This window comes from Hemibagrus wyckioides, linkage group LG06 (assembly GCF_019097595.1).
Source record: "Hemibagrus wyckioides isolate EC202008001 linkage group LG06, SWU_Hwy_1.0, whole genome shotgun sequence".
NCBI classification, from domain to species: Eukaryota; Metazoa; Chordata; class Actinopteri; order Siluriformes; family Bagridae; genus Hemibagrus; species Hemibagrus wyckioides.
The window spans coordinates 29,886,969-29,902,633 of record NC_080715.1 but is presented as its reverse complement, the minus strand read 5'-3'; the positions used below and the strand labels follow the sequence as shown (position 1 = coordinate 29,902,633).

General features: G+C 36.9%; 1 protein-coding gene across 1 annotated transcript; it reads right to left on the bottom strand.

Annotated features, from left to right (window-relative positions):
• Positions 1–273: 273 nt before the first annotated feature.
• Positions 274–15,592, bottom strand: parp14rs1 (poly(ADP-ribose) polymerase family member 14-related sequence 1). Its single transcript, XM_058392744.1, has 17 exons — positions 15,406–15,592; positions 13,823–13,926; positions 13,662–13,695; positions 12,955–13,194; positions 11,925–12,152; positions 9,585–11,830; positions 9,250–9,483; positions 8,938–9,156; positions 8,440–8,506; positions 8,181–8,330; positions 6,092–6,154; positions 5,803–5,979; positions 4,156–4,362; positions 3,395–4,051; positions 2,635–2,777; positions 2,371–2,545; positions 274–2,265 (listed from the first exon to the last, which is right to left on the bottom strand). Exons 1-17 carry the CDS (start codon positions 15,584–15,586, stop codon positions 1,982–1,984), a joined length of 5,409 nt encoding a protein of 1,802 aa, XP_058248727.1. The 5' UTR covers positions 15,587–15,592; the 3' UTR covers positions 274–1,981.
• Positions 15,593–15,665: the final 73 nt, after the last annotated feature.

The following is a 15,665-nucleotide window of genomic DNA, read 5'->3' as shown; positions in this document are numbered from 1 at the left end:
GCATACTTTTTTTTATGTCAAGATAACTGTCATGGGTTTCATGTTCACTACTTGAGCATATTTATATATTTTTATCTGTATAAAAAAAAGATATTCTGTAATCAATTTGTATAATCCTATATCATGAATTGATGAATTGAATTGAATTGAAGTGTTGACATTTTTCTGTTTCATTTTCCTCAGTATTTTTCTGTATATTCGTTTAAACTGATCGTGTTGTAGTAAACGCTGGGAAATGTAAAGAAAATGAAATAAATTTATATCTTATGACAATTATTAAATAAACTATGCCTTTTATTAAAGTTAAACTGAGTGTCAGACGTTTCTACACAGGAAAAAGTACATGTTGAGTTACCGGTGAATAATGTTTACAGACAAAGCAAACTAAAGCGTGACTCGATTCTTACATTTTGTTGAAAGGTAGAAGTCATATACCAGACCCAACAGCCCACGTTTCCATGCTTTTGCTTTGTGCATAAACATAAACATGCATTGTCTTGAAAGTGCAAGAAAGGTTCGAATACTGTAGTCAATGATTTACGGATAACAGATTATATTCTCTGTAAACATGATCACAGTGTATCATCGGGTAAAAATCAGCAGGAAGACAGCAACACAGAACATGAACAAGCTGTAAAAATCACCACACGATATCAAATTCCTTAGTTTTAGAATGTAAGCTATATAAGGATATTGCTATTCTTTAGATCTAGTCAGAAATTGATGTAACTAAAGTATCAGTGCCTTGCTTGACTTTCATAACAATGATCACATGCAAAATGGGAAAAAAATCCCTTCAAACTTCAATATCAAGAGAAATAGGAAATATAATGGTCTCCCATTAATAGTTATAATAGTCTTGAGCCAGCAGCCATGCTATTTCAGCAATCCGTGGTTTTAAGGCATACAGGGGATTAGCATGTGCTGAAATATTCAAGTACACTATAAATCTAGTAGACCTGAAAATTAGATCAGAACCATGAGAATCATTTGTCAAGAAGTCTCTAGTTATTGAGATGTAGTTATGCTTCTCAGGCTCTCATCAATAAAAGCAGAAGTCAATTCTAATTCAAACAAACCTAAAAGCAGCAACATGTTTTCGACACTTGATCGTCGGTTAGTATTACACGGTTACAATCTGGAACTGACATGGACTGAAATATGTATTAAATCTACACAAAACACTCTATTTGCAAAATTAATTTGGTGCAACCATTTTCCATCAAACATCACTTAATTAGTTGAATGGAATTCACTTTAATTATGATTTCAAAGCATTTTTGTTTCTGGAAAAAGCCAAAAGATATCTTAGAGAATATATCTGGAATTCTGGAAAAATATGTATTATGGTTTGATTCTACAAATATATACATTTTCCAAAAAAAATAAATGCAAAACACCAGGGTCTCTGCCTAGAGGAGACCATCCTCAAGATTATCAGGTGATAAAAGCATTAATCTTAGAAACAACCAAGAGGACAAGGGAAACGCTGAAGGAGCTGAAGATATCCACAGCTCAGATGGGAGACACATGATGACCATAACGCCTAAACATCACACTGCTTTGCTTTATGGACAGTCATGTTACAGGCATGTTGGAGACTCAGGAAACGTAGAAAAAGTAAGTAGTCAGTTCTGAGACCTTGACATAAAGCGCTATATTTGGTGGACACAGAGACACAGCCGCCGTTCCCTACAGTGAAGCATGGTGGTGGTAGAACATAAGTACCTTGGATGCTTTACCGGGTTACTGGTTTTGGGAAGACATCCTCCTCACTTTATTTTCTTGCACCAGAACTAAATTTTACAATCACAATTATATATTGTAAATATAATTTTTTCAAAATAATATAGACCCTGCCCCCCCCTTTTAATATTGTCAATTATTTTATTTTAATTTATGAAAATGGAGTTTATTTCAGTTCCAGGTTGCATCACTACACAGGTATTCATGAATCGTGCAGCCATCTTTGGTTTGCAGTTCAGGTAAAAGTAATTAGATAGTCCGGATACGCATGGTAATCACGGAACACCACAAAGATGGTTGGAGTGGCTGTGTTATCCACCACAGTGTCATAGAGATCTGTGCCGTTGGCGGTTTTGGGAGGGGGATCGATCATTGTTTTGTTTCCAACTGTATATTCTCCAGTGAGAACTCTGCAATAATACATGTGCTTATTTCCTTGTGCATTTGGTACTGAATATGTATCCTGGGCCGAGTAAGATGCATTAAGTGCAAAGTAGGTTCCTTTTCCATAAACTGCAGCTGCAATGAATCAACATAAAGAGATTAGTGGATCTAGCCACTGAGGCTGACGGAGTCAAGATAAAAACTAAAGACTGTAATCCGTAGAAAGATATATTAACGTACCATTTTTCCCTGCATAGCTCCGGTTGAAGCCATTTTGGTTTATGTGGTTTATTGAATCTTCTCTGGTTCCATGAAACAGCATTTTCTCATTGTTCTGATGGCCTTTCATTTGTTCCATATATTGTTTGTTAATTTGGTAGTTCTTCCACATGCGAGGATTCTGGATCCTTGCGATCTACGAGAAGCAAAAACAAAAAGGATTTTATACATAAACCACTACAAATGTTAAGAAATGGAAACTGGACTAATTTGTGCTTTACATACCGAAAGAACATTATTATTATGGCATGTTTTTCTAAAGTTGCCCAGGACATCGTTGTACTCTTGACTGCCAACTTGCAGTGGACAAACCTTGTGTAACTCATTAGATGCCATGACTTCCCATTCCTTCGGGAGGTTCTCAGTAGCTGCAATTAAAAAAAAACAAAACAACAACAATGGTTTTAATTTCAATTGATCAGAATTGCTTAAAGGTTATAAGGAGATTTCATAATAGTTCTGATTTACTAGCTCGGGGGTGGTGTGGATGAGGACCTGAAAATGTATTTTAGTTGATTTAAAAAAAATCAGTAGTTCACTGATGAGCAGTGGAATTCTATCCAAATACATGCATCTGTGTAAATTATTTAGCTGATGGAAGCTCACTGGACCAGAAACTAACTACAGGGCTAAACACATTAGTTCACAAATGGGAGAGTTTCCAGAGACTTATTTTATCTACCAGCTTTGGTCTGTTTAATGATGAATATATTTATTCTCTTTGTGTCGAATTCAGAACAAGTATCTCATCACTTCAGCATACATGTTGCTAGTTAAAAGTGGTCATGTCATGCACCAGTATGAAACAAAACTTAAATACCTTGAAATTGTCTTAGATATAACAACAAATTAATCAGTAATTCTTAGGTATTACACGTATGTTCTTAGGATTTTTATGCATGTTTACCTTTATGAATGTATGAATGTATCCTAGTACTTGTTTAAAATGACCTGGATGACCCATGCAGAAGTAATTAAAAATTACCTCTTAATTTGTCAACACGTCTGATTTCCATCTGGATGCCACCACTAGCACTCACAGCAGGACCCTCAGGCATTTTGACTTTGTACACTTGTTTTTGAAAATTGATGTCCACTTCTTGAGAATTCAGATGAAATGCTTCTTCCAGTTTGAAGTTTGTAACTTGGTCAAAGCTGTGGAACTGCACACCCAGTTGATATTGCCAGTCCACCATCTCAGCTGTTAATTCCATTCTTTTATTCAGGTTCACTTCCTCTCTGGTTGCTCTTAACATCTCATTGATCTCGCCTACAACCATCAGAACATCCCTGCTGATACCCTCTACTGTAAGCTTGACCTGGTCTGAATCCGCCTCTTTAGCCACCTGATCCTTGTGTTCTATTCTCACATTAACGTTCAGGGTCCGTTGCAGGTCCTGGATTCGTTGCTTGTACTTATCGGACAATTTCAGGATCATCGAATCACTGATGGTCTGAAACGCCTGCTCCTCTAAGATGAGCTTATCAAGTAACTGCAGGGTTGCATCCACAGCGTTTTGCGAAGGCCCGCAGATGGAGAAGCAAGCCGCAGTCACCATCTTGTTCTCGATTACAAAGTCAGTCTCTTTTGGTGGCTTGACATCTTTTGGCTTGGAGCTTATAAAAAACGATTTGGTAAAAGCTGTTGAAATAAAAGACATGTTGTATGAAAAAAACGAATCAAAATCTCACATTAGTTAAGAACATCACTTCTTGTTCATACTAAAGCACTTTAAGCAGACGTACATGTCAATCTTGCCAGCACACCCTCATTCTTCGGCTTCTCGGTGGCTTCTCTTCTCTGCATACTCTGATAAAAATCTGGTAGCATGGGTGCTTGGAAGATAACTATGCGCACTGTTTTGAGTGAAGAATGTGGAATCTTCTTCAAAAAGTCAATTACACCATCCAGCATGTGGTCTGCAGCATAGCCTGAATTAATTCCACCCTGACCTGTAAGAAAAGACAGATTTATTTTCTTTGGTCCATTCTTCATTAGGAATCATTAGGGATAAATGTTACCCCTAAACCATTTTAAACTTTAGCATTTATATCCTATACTTCTGTAAATCTGAGACAATGTTCATTGTTGAAAGCGCTATACATATAAATTGAATTGAACTCTGTGGTGGACAATGAAAGGGGGTCAACCATTGAAGGAATTGAAGGTATTAATGCAAAATGGGTTACCAAATTTGGAATGAATCAGTATTGAATCAGCATCATTTCCCCAGTGATGTTAGACCAGAGATCACACGACTCAAGAAATAATGATTTTAAACACTTTTTACCTCAGAAACTCATGCAGATGACACTGATATTATCATCAAAGTACTTAAAACATTTCTTACTGTAATCTTCTCATTCTAAAACATCTGTCAGTAGTGTTGTTTTTCAATAAGCATGTATGGTAATAAATATTGAGGTACACAGCAATAACATAGGAGCTTCCGTTATTTCCGTTTTCACAGTTTGTAGCAGCCATGTTTTAAATGCTACAACAGCGAAAAGGGAAACATATTTCAGTTCAGGAAAACCCCTAAGTCACGTTTATGTAAATGCTCCAGTATTACTTATGAATGTGTTAAAGCCTAATTCTAGATACTTTTTTTTACAACATGCTATATACAGTGGCCGGGAAGTGCAAAACAAAATAACAAATCCAAATCCAAATAAACAAATCCAAAAACACGACAATTTAGACAAACTGGAAAAGGTAGGTATAGTTTGAGAATGGAGTTCTTAGCGCTCATTGGACAAGACATCTGTCACTCAGGATATACAAGAAGTCCAGCACGCTGCAGCAGTAGAAAGTTGATTGGTGTGTGTATGAACACAGCTCTGCTCTTATAGCGCTCCTTACTGGAATAGCTTTGTCTTTAAGACAAATCTGCGTTCTTTAGATGTGTTTGCAAACTAATCTTTATGCCATGATACATCACCAGTATATACAAAATCACGGCATATGAACGTCCTTCCTCAATGTAGCCTTGAATGAATTCCACTCTCTTATAAATATAAATATATATGTTTGTTATTTCCTCTAAACGATTTAAAGTTGCACTATAGAAAGAAATGGTTTAAAGTGAAGGCAGAACTCCACACATGTACAAGAAATAAAGTTAGATACACAATTTCCTACTGCTTGTATATCTTGAGTGACAGATGTTTCTCGGTAAGAATGATATAAACCTACCTTTTCTGCTTTGTTTGTATTGTCCTTGTGTTTTTGGATTTATTATTGTGCTTTCGGATTTGTTATTTTGTTTTGCACATCTCAACCGCTATACAATGTGTTGGCAAAAATTTACACCTAACACATACACTGTGTCAAATTAAACATCCTATAAGGCTTTTGTCATATGCAAAGTTTATAAAAGTGTTGCAGCTCACCTGTTCCAAAGGCAGGGAAGGCAATGGAGGTGAAATTGTTTTTCACACACATCTCTAACGCGTTGGTAACTAGTTTTTGGATCCTTTTAAGATCATTTTTCGCTGAAATGTGGATGATCTTTTTGCATTGCAGGTTGCCTTGCTGAGTCACTATCAGTCCATTGTTTGGCAACGCTCCTGTTAATATATAATGTGATATGTAACATGTATTAAGTCACATGCAGGAAACAATGAGAGACATTTTCCTGTTATTTTAGAAGCTGATTTCAATAAGGTGATCAGTTCTCACCTTGCTGCTGACACTCAGCTTCAACGTTTGGACCTGCTACGTCTAAAATAGCCTTTGAGACACCTGAAATAAGAGAGATACGTTATGTATTAATTATCTTGTCACAGCTAGTTAAATAACAACTGGCAAATTTTAATTATAGGGAAATTATAAAAGTTGCACTACATTATCACATCATGTAGCATGTTGGAGGTGTTTCACCTATACAAATCAACTGCAGCATATAGCAATTGCTTATTAACTGAGCATCTGGCAGATTTTAATAATACAAATAAACTTTGGTGTAACAGCTACAACCTTAATTTTACTTTCCCTGGCCCCAAGCTGCAATTTGTTTAAAATTCTTTCATTGTTATGTGAATAGGCCTCATAGCTTCCAGGACGCTATGAGAAGACTGATACATGACATAAATGTGTGCAAATAAATAAACTGTCACATTGAGCAGAATTTTCTAAATGCAATTATCAGCCACAGAAAGTTTTAGGCCAATGCTAAAAAATTAAAAATATCCCATATCACACGATCATCTGGTCTGCATATTAGACTTGAAACAAGTTTTACACCAGATGCCCTTCCTGACGCAACCCTCTGATTTAATCTGGGCTAGGGACTGGCACTGAGAGTTAGCTGTTCAGAGGCCAAGTTAGATCCCTGCCCGGGAATCAACCTCAGACCACAGCAACAAGGGTGTGGGATGCTGCCGCCGGACCACCAGGAGGCTTAGAGTGCAATAATATTCTTGCAAATTAGATCAAAATTCTAGGATGAGATTTCAGAAGTATGGATTTCAGCTAATTTTAAATAGATCAAATTCTTACAGCAGAAATATTAATCAGTGGTTCAATGGATTACGACTACATGCCCTTATTGTCCATTAAACTGGATAAAAATCCACCAAAATAGAGTTTTTGCACTCTAACTATTATAACTATTAACTAGGGCTATCAATCGATTAAAATATTTAATCATGATTAATCGCACGATTGTCATAAGTTAACTTGTGATTAATCGCAACTTAATTTCACATTTTTATCCGTTCTAAATGTACCTTAAATTAATGCTTTTTTAGTTTTTAATACTCTAATCAACATGAGCATGGACAAATATTGAAATGTATGTTGTTTATTATTAGTGAAACCATACTCAACATAGAACATGAAGACTAGACATGTTTCAAAGGTCATAGATATTTTTCTTGTTCATGTCTATTAAACATATGAAAAAAAAGAACATAGAAAACAATTACTTCTTTCTTTGCACTGAGCTATTTACTTACACAAGCCTGTTAACATTTTCAGATCACTTCTTCTAAACATGCAAAGTGTACATTTATTACTGAAACCACCTTAAATATAAAGCATAAAGAACATAGACATGTTTTACAAATAACTTGTTCATGACTATTAAACACATGAAGAAAAGAACATAACCCAGGTTCACATTACATCCCCGCTGAAAACAATCTAGTATTGTCTGCCTTTGGCGAGGGGCAGGAGAGCTCTCTGTATCACATGTATGCTTCGCCATCAAGTGATATTTTAAACTCGACGTGCTGCGGTGATAACTTAATTCACATCCACAATAAATGCAGACTTTCTCGACAGAACCATCAGACATTGTTTTATATATAAAGAGAATGTTTTTATTCCTCAATTTCGGTTTGCTGCTGCATCTCCCATTTCCCAAACTATGGGCAAGGCCAAGGGTCAAACAGAAAATGTGCGCTGCGTTAATCACGTGTTAATAAAATTAGTGCCGTTAAAATGAATTTGCATTAACGCATTATTAACGTGTTAATTTTGACAGCTCTTCTATTAACCCTAGCTACAACTGATGGTATGTAGGTAACTGTAACCTGGCAGCGGTAATAGGTGATAGAGAACTAGCTGAAGTTCTTGGTAGTATATACATAGTGCAAAGTAGCCACGCTCCAAGAATTGCATTATGAGAGTTCCTGAATCCTTATCTAATATTAACTGCTAGCCCTTTCATTTAATATCGCAACTGTACATCACTGTAACATGTAGAAAGTTGGAAGAGAGATAGATTTTCAGGCATGATCTTTGTAAAAAAAAAAAAAAAGATTACCTGATTTCAATGTGAAATTCTCATTGGTTGAGTTCACAATGACATCAGTTGTCTCCTTGCTGATGTCTCCACTGAGAACCTGAATCACAACTCCTCCCATTATAGTCTCATGAATCCCTGTCATTGATGTGGTGACCTTTGAGAAGTGGCCTAGAAATATCAACATAAACAGGAAATTAACACAACTGAAAGCAATGAGAATGTTACTTTTCCCATATCTGTTATATTTGTGCATTTTAAAATGTCATTAGATTTGAACCTTTGATGGAGCCACTTGCTAAGGATGACTGGATGTTGAACTTTTTGTTGAATTCATCTGTGAAAGCCTGGGAATAAAAAAAAAACACAAATTATTATAGTGAATAGTCAGCATTCAAGTACATGGCAATGGTAGCTCAGTGGTTAAGGTGTTTACTACTGAGTGACTACTGAATGGAAGGTTGTGAGCTGAAATCCTGGGAACAAAAAACTGCCACTGCAGTATCCCTGAGCATACCTTTAACTCTCAGTTGTACAAATGTGATAAATGAAAGTCACTCTGGATAAGGGTGTCTACTAAATGCTGTACGCATGTAGTCAATATCCCACATTACACCTTTTTAATTGATCTCTTTAAAGAAAACACCTTCACAGTCTACTTGCAAATGATATTCATTCTTCCCATCCTGCTCTTTAGCCCTCCATCTAACCTCCATTGTGTCAATGACAGAACCTTAAGATTACCTCTTTATCTCTAAAATCATATTCTTTACCTTACCTGAATAGTTGAGTGGTCAGTGGGATGGAGAGCAATCATTACTTCTTGTACATGATGTGAAGCTCTATTCTTGCTAAACTTTAGAAGCGAGTCCAGGATAATGGTAGCCACCAGCGTCTTTGGAAAACCCAAGTTCCCTGTTCCGATAGCTGGGAAAACAATAGACCCCTGCTTCTTCTTTTCAGCCAGATCTAAACATGCATCCATGATGCCTTCCATCTGTAGGAAGGAGAATCCATTAAAATTGAGTTACAACCTAAACCTACAAATATCTACTATAGAAGGAAATTTTTAGAATGGATAAAACTGTACCATCTGGTCTGAACCTTGTCCCTGGTTCCAGTGTGGGGCTACAGCATGAAACACCAATTTGTTTTTCAGATTGCAACCGCTAGTGATGAAGATCGCTCCATTGTTTGCCTGGCCTGTAGCCTGCTGGTTAAGTTCTATCTGAATCTGTGGCCCTGCTGTAGCTAGAATGGCTTTTGCAATAGCTCCATGGTTAAGAGCCAGATCAGCTGATACAGAGTTCACAACCACATCCAACTAATGACAAAAGAACAAGCAAAAAATAAGACTAAAATTTTGGTCCAGAAGAATTATAAAATTTAATAAAAAAGCATATTAAGTAGGAGAATTGAACTCACTGAGGTGTCCTGAATGTTGCACTTTGCAAGAGTAATAGTCAATCCTTCATTCGTCTTAACACTCTGGGTCGATCCTTGGTTCGAGGAGCTTGATGGTTTCGGGTTTTGCTGTTGACTGCTGGAAATAGTAATCAATGTTGGGCCCTGACTTGTGGAACTGCCCCCATACACATTTTGCACTGCTGCTTCGAAAGCCTCAATGGTTTTATCATTTTTGTCAACCAGATGGATCTCCTTTAAACACATGTCTCCATTCATGAGCTCAAAGAATTCTTTCAGGGCTGAAACAATGGTGTCTGCACAAAGGACTAGTGGGAATCCAAGGTTGCCAGAACTTATGGCCGGTATTGCCAGTGACTGACAATACTCTCTGTCCGCAAGATTCAGACTTCTCCTTACAGCATTTTTCAAAGTGCTAACTGCTTTCTGAGGATTCGAAATATCATATTGTGGCCCTACTGCATGAATTACATGCTTGCAAGGCAAATTTCCAGCCTCAGTAATGACAGCCTCACCTGCATTCAACCTTGTCCGCAGTTTGATAATCTGGTTACAGGCTTTCTGCAGTTGTGGTCCTGCAGCATCCGAAAGTGCTTTTGATAGACCTCCACTGAGTTCAAGCTTGTCATTGGCTGCGTTCACTATAGCATCTACAGGATAGGAGCACATGTCACCATTGTTGACTATAATCTCCACTCCATCAGGTGTGCGAACTCTCTTTTTCCCTATGATGCTAGAAGAAACCTGCTTGCTGTAATCTTCCTCCACCAACTCAACTATACACCCCATTTTGGTCTTTGCTGTTTCAACAATCATAAATTCCTTATTCTTAAAAACCTTCTTGGCACCAGGCTTGTCTACTTTAAATCTCTGGTAGTAAACAGATGAACATAGGTTCTCAAAGACAGTCTTACACCTAGACACATGAAACCTTGGGCCATTCAGTGAGATTGCATTATCCACAAAGCTAACTTTTACCTTGTTTTTCACCATTTCACACCAATCTTCCTTTTTGTGCTCTTTTATAAATTTCACAATAATCTTATCAGCCTGTACTGTTGTGGTGATGTGAGAATTGTTAATCACATAATCAGACAGTTTTTCCTGAACTAACTGAACCGATTCAACAAATCCAGAAATCACAATTTGTCTGTCTGATATGTCTATTAGAATCATCATTATTGATGAATTTACTGTGTTGCATAATCTGTCAACAAGATTTTGGCATTCCGTGCTCCTGAGCACACTGGGATCATCTACTTCAATGCATGCATGATGTAATTGTGCGTTCAACTGATCTTCACTATCTTGCAATGCTTTCTCTGTTTTAGCAAGGAGAAACGCCTGGTTATTTTTAATCTCCAACGATGCACAGATTCCCTTGGATAAGAAAAGTTCTTTGGTCAATTCTTCTCTCTCCATCTTTATCAGGTACTGCAAAATAGATGGTGGGAGTGCTATCATTCTCCGATTGAGGTCAACAACCGCTTGTAGAATTGTATTCTTTGACTCTAAAACGTCTTGTTTTAAACCATAAAGAGTTAACTTTTGAGAAGGAGCATTGTAATTCAGCTTCAGTTCGGGACATTTGCTACAGATTTTGTACTGCAAACCATCTTTCATGATGATCTCATAAACTGATGGTGTCATTTGGATCTCATCTTCAATGCTGTTCTTCTCTCTTTGGATTCGTTGGGTAATGCTGTTAACAGTGCTCTGCACCACATTCCCAGTTCTGTGTACATCTTCTGCGAGGCCAGCCATGATCATCCTTCCTTGATCTTCATTAAGGATCAGTGTTACAGGTTCATAAGACAACATCTGGTGGACTTGTGCTTTCAATTCAGCCCATGCATCTCTCTCAATCTTGATTTCTAGTGACTTATATTTGGACACTGTAGCAGTAAACTCAGCAGAGGCCTTCTGTCTCCACGTCTGGAGAAGTTTTTTCGTTTGTACACCTTGATGAAGGATGGAGTCCAGAGGACAGAGTCTCACAGCTGGGTCTTGGAACTCCAGGTGGCAGAAATGCTTCTGCATATGTTGCTTGATTAGGTCCAATGTTTTTTGGTGTTCTTGAAGATATTTCCAAACAGATTTATCAATATTTTCTGTAAAAGATTCTGGGAGTTTCAAAATGGGTCTCTCATCACCATAGAGTGCAACTCCCAGCGATTCGTAGTATGGAAATACCCTGATCTGGCCTTTTCTAATATAATGTTGTTTTCCGAGAACTGTCTTTACACCTGAAAAAAACACAAAGTAAAGCTTTTTGTCTTGTAATATTTATTAAGGTTACCATTGAAAAAACAACTTTACGTAATTTAAATTTACATTTACCTGCATGGGTTTTGAATGTGATTATAGCTGATTCATCATCTTCAAGCATTTCCACGTCGCCATCTACTTCACCGTACTTTTCGAAATAGAGCACGATAAAGTCAGAGTTCAAGTCTGAAGATAAATCTTCTACTTTCACCTTCATGGTCATCTCAAGGGGACTGACTTCCAGATTCTTCTTCTTGAAAATTGAGTTACTGGGGCAAGAGTCAATGAAGTCTACTGCATCTAAATCACAGAACATTATTACATTCACTTTAAATGAAATTATCATATTGGCTTAGTGGGGCATACACCGATCAGGCATAACATTCTGTGCAGTGACTGGTGAAGTGAATAACACTGATTATCTCCTCAGCATGGCACCTGTTAGTGGGCAGCAAGTGAACATTTTGTCCTCAAAGTTGAAGCAGGAAAAATGGGCAAGCGTAAGGATGTGAGTGAGTTTGATGGTCTGCAATGGTCAGTATCTATTAATATTGGTCCAAGGAAGGAACAGTGGTGACCCGGCGACAGAGTCATGGGCAGCCGTGATGCATGTGGGAAGTGAAGGTTAGCCCGTGTGGTCCGATCCAACAGACGAGCTACTGTTGCTCAAATTGCTGAAGAAGTTAATGCTGGTTCTGATAGAAAGGTGTCAGAATACACAATGCATGACGGGTCAGGCTGTTTTGGCAGCAAAAGGGGGACCAACACAATATTAGGCAGTTGGTAATAATGTTATGCCTGTTCGGTGTATATTATTATTAGATGTTGATACAAATATTGAGATATACAGCAGCTTTGCTATTAATTGATCATTTATTCATTTATGTGATGACAAACTACACTATGTAAAGAAGGATGAATTTACATTAATCAATTTTTCTAAATAAAATTGAATAGGTTTAAGTATTAAAGTTTTGATGTGATTTTTTATGTAATTATATTAAATTATATAATATTTTTTATATAATTATATTATATACTACAATTTGAAATAATACGCACCAATAAACGTATATGTTTTGTGTCATGTGTAATGATTTACCTTTGTTATTAGGAAAAGTAACCACAGCAAATCCACATTCAGGGATAACTTCTATGCTGATGTTTTTTTCCTCAAGATTACACCCGAGGACATTCTCTACCAGCATATAAAGATACTCCTCTTTCAGATTCTGGACATTTTTAATTACAGCTGACGTTGGAGATGACTCCTCACTGTCCTCATTTGGCTCAGATCCTGCTTCATCTTCGGTCCGAGATTCAGAGGATGTTGGCTTTTCATCTTTGGTAGATGATTTTTTTTTAAAGAAAAGGCAGTTATTGAATTTGGTCTAAGTAAACCTTTTAATTAAAGCCAGTCATTCTCAGTTATGGGAACAGCTTGCGTTTGTTCTGAATGAGACAACCATTCATGACACTAAGCCTATGTAAAAGAGCATGGAAAGACTGAGGAATGAGACTGAGAACCACTGTAAATGGCATGTTTACAACTGAAAAAAGTGAAAGTGAAGCTGAAGGTATCTAGAAATAAAATCTCAGAGGATTTTACACCAACAGTTTATAACCCCAGCATAAAGGGTACTATGTGTATATCAAGAGAAATTATTAACTCATTTAAACTTCAAAGACCAAGATCATTTGGTCAAGACTTCACAATAAGCTCACAATAAAAATATGTCACATAACTGTTTCACCTCTAGATGGAAGCATGAACAAAAAAAAGGTTTAAATCATGACAAAATGGCTTACCTGTTAGATCTGTGTTAACTGAAGACTTTGTTTCCTGAAGAAAATATATGTTTCGAGCAGTCACATTTAAGCATTAACAATTTCTATTCCAATTCAATTACTTCTACATTTTTAATTTTTAATTTCTTAATATTTTTAAAATAATTCAATAAAATACTCACCAGACTAGATTTGGCCTCATTTGGAGGAAGATAAACACTCAGGCTCAGGAGACCTTTACCAAGCTTAATTTCATGCCCTTCCTTCTGAAGAACATTCTGTCTCACTGAAGCACAATAAAAAAGTTAAAGGTTAGTTAAACATAGGTATTATTTGTGAAAGAACTGGTTAAATAGGTGGACTTGAATAAGATTTGAATACTGATAAGATTTTGATACTGAGCCCACCCATGTACAAGAAAACTCCGTCCAAATACTTATGTGGGATCAACTAGCATGCTAGTTGCTTAGCATTCTATTTGCAAAGGATGGTCAAGCCATCGCTTTCAAGCACACACTGAGATTCAAATGCCTGAAAGTTCTTATGTAGTAATTGATAATAAATAATAAATTAATATTGAGTAACTGAACACTCTGGACACAGTATGGCCAAATGTTCTGTTTATTTTTGCTTTATGAACAGAAATAGATCCCGAAGCCTGCTAACTAGCTGAAAGTGATTTGTACATTTATACATGATGAACATTCATATTTTCAGTCAGACATTATATACATGAAAAATATATTATTTGCCATGCCACGGTTTCAGTGAACTGTTGCTAGAATTGGAGTTTTATTTGGCAAACACAGACTATAGAGTGATACACAGATACAGTGAAAAAGTCCCAGTGCGGTTTATAGTAAAAATAATAAACGTATCTCGCCCCGATCCTTTCAGCAGGATGGGAATAACTGTTATATGAAACTCTATAAACATGCAAAATTCCCCTCAGGATAATTTAACAAGATGCGTACTGGAGTGTGTACATAATAAAATGAATGACAAAAAGCCGATCCAAATACAAGCCAACATTCCAGACTGGAAGTTTACTGGAAGATTTGTTTTGCTTTTGTTTGTTTGGGGTTTTTTTTTCTTTTCTTTTCATGTTCAGCAACAACATCTTATATTTTAGCATTTCTACATAATTTAAACCATAAAGACTGTCGACTACGGCACTTTTAAGAGATCCAGCTAGACTTTTTTCTCGTTGCTGAGGTCTATATCTTTTACCTGCAAGGAAGCATGTGACATGTTGTGTACCTAATTAGCTGTTACATAAAGCTTTACATGTACTTCAGGGTTTAATAAAGCACATTAATCCTTTTTTTTTTACTGTAAAATATATTCAACTTTCCAGGTTATACAGTAAATACATTCATACTACAAGTACAAAACTCTTGAGATGGTAACAGGCCAGGAAACGTATCCTACAGTCATCAGGTTAGTTTGTTAGAATAGAGTTTTAAAAGAACTGGGGGGAAAAAATGATATCACAGGAGGGTTGAATGTCTGCAAGGTTTAATTAAGCACATTAATTCATTTTTAAAGTAAAATATATAAACCTTTCCATGTTATACAGAAGACACATGCATACAACAAGCACAAATCATGTCCCCCTCGAGATGGCAGCAGGCCAGACAAAGTATCCTACAGTTCAACAGGTTATTGTCATTTCTGAGTGTGTTGATTATGATTTTTATCTTGATCTTGTGGTCATTTTTCGATCAACTTTCCACAGATTGGAGAGTAAATAATGGTAGCCTACCTTCTTCCGTTTTGAAGCGCACGCTCGCCTTTTGGCCGTCAGAAACCTCGAACTCTACCACACAATCTCCTCCGTTCGACTTTTTGCTCTGGAAATAAATAGTCAGTTTGTTTTTCAGCTTGGGGGTCTTGGGGTCCCATTTTCCCTCGACGACCAGGGCAAAGGGAAACTCTTCGTCCATCGCTGTATATGTAATGGCGCGACACTCTTAGGAGTAGAGGCTTAAGTGCTTAATAAGTTTCGCTTTTGTTTTATCGGAA

What these genes read in the sequence shown, in the direction of transcription:
- parp14rs1 (XM_058392744.1), bottom strand. Translation starts at nt 15,586, where the DNA reads ATGGACGAAGAGTTTCCCTTTGCCCTGGTCGTCGAGGGAAAATGGGAC. An exon ending in GAATTTCACATTGAAATCAG is followed by an intron (nt 6,155 to 8,180) that starts GTAATCTTTTTT and finishes CTCTTATTTCAG; the next exon opens with GTGTCTCAAAGGCTATTTTA. An exon ending in TGTGCTGGCAAGATTGACAT is followed by an intron (nt 4,052 to 4,155) that starts GTACGTCTGCTT and finishes TTATTTCAACAG; the next exon opens with CTTTTACCAAATCGTTTTTT.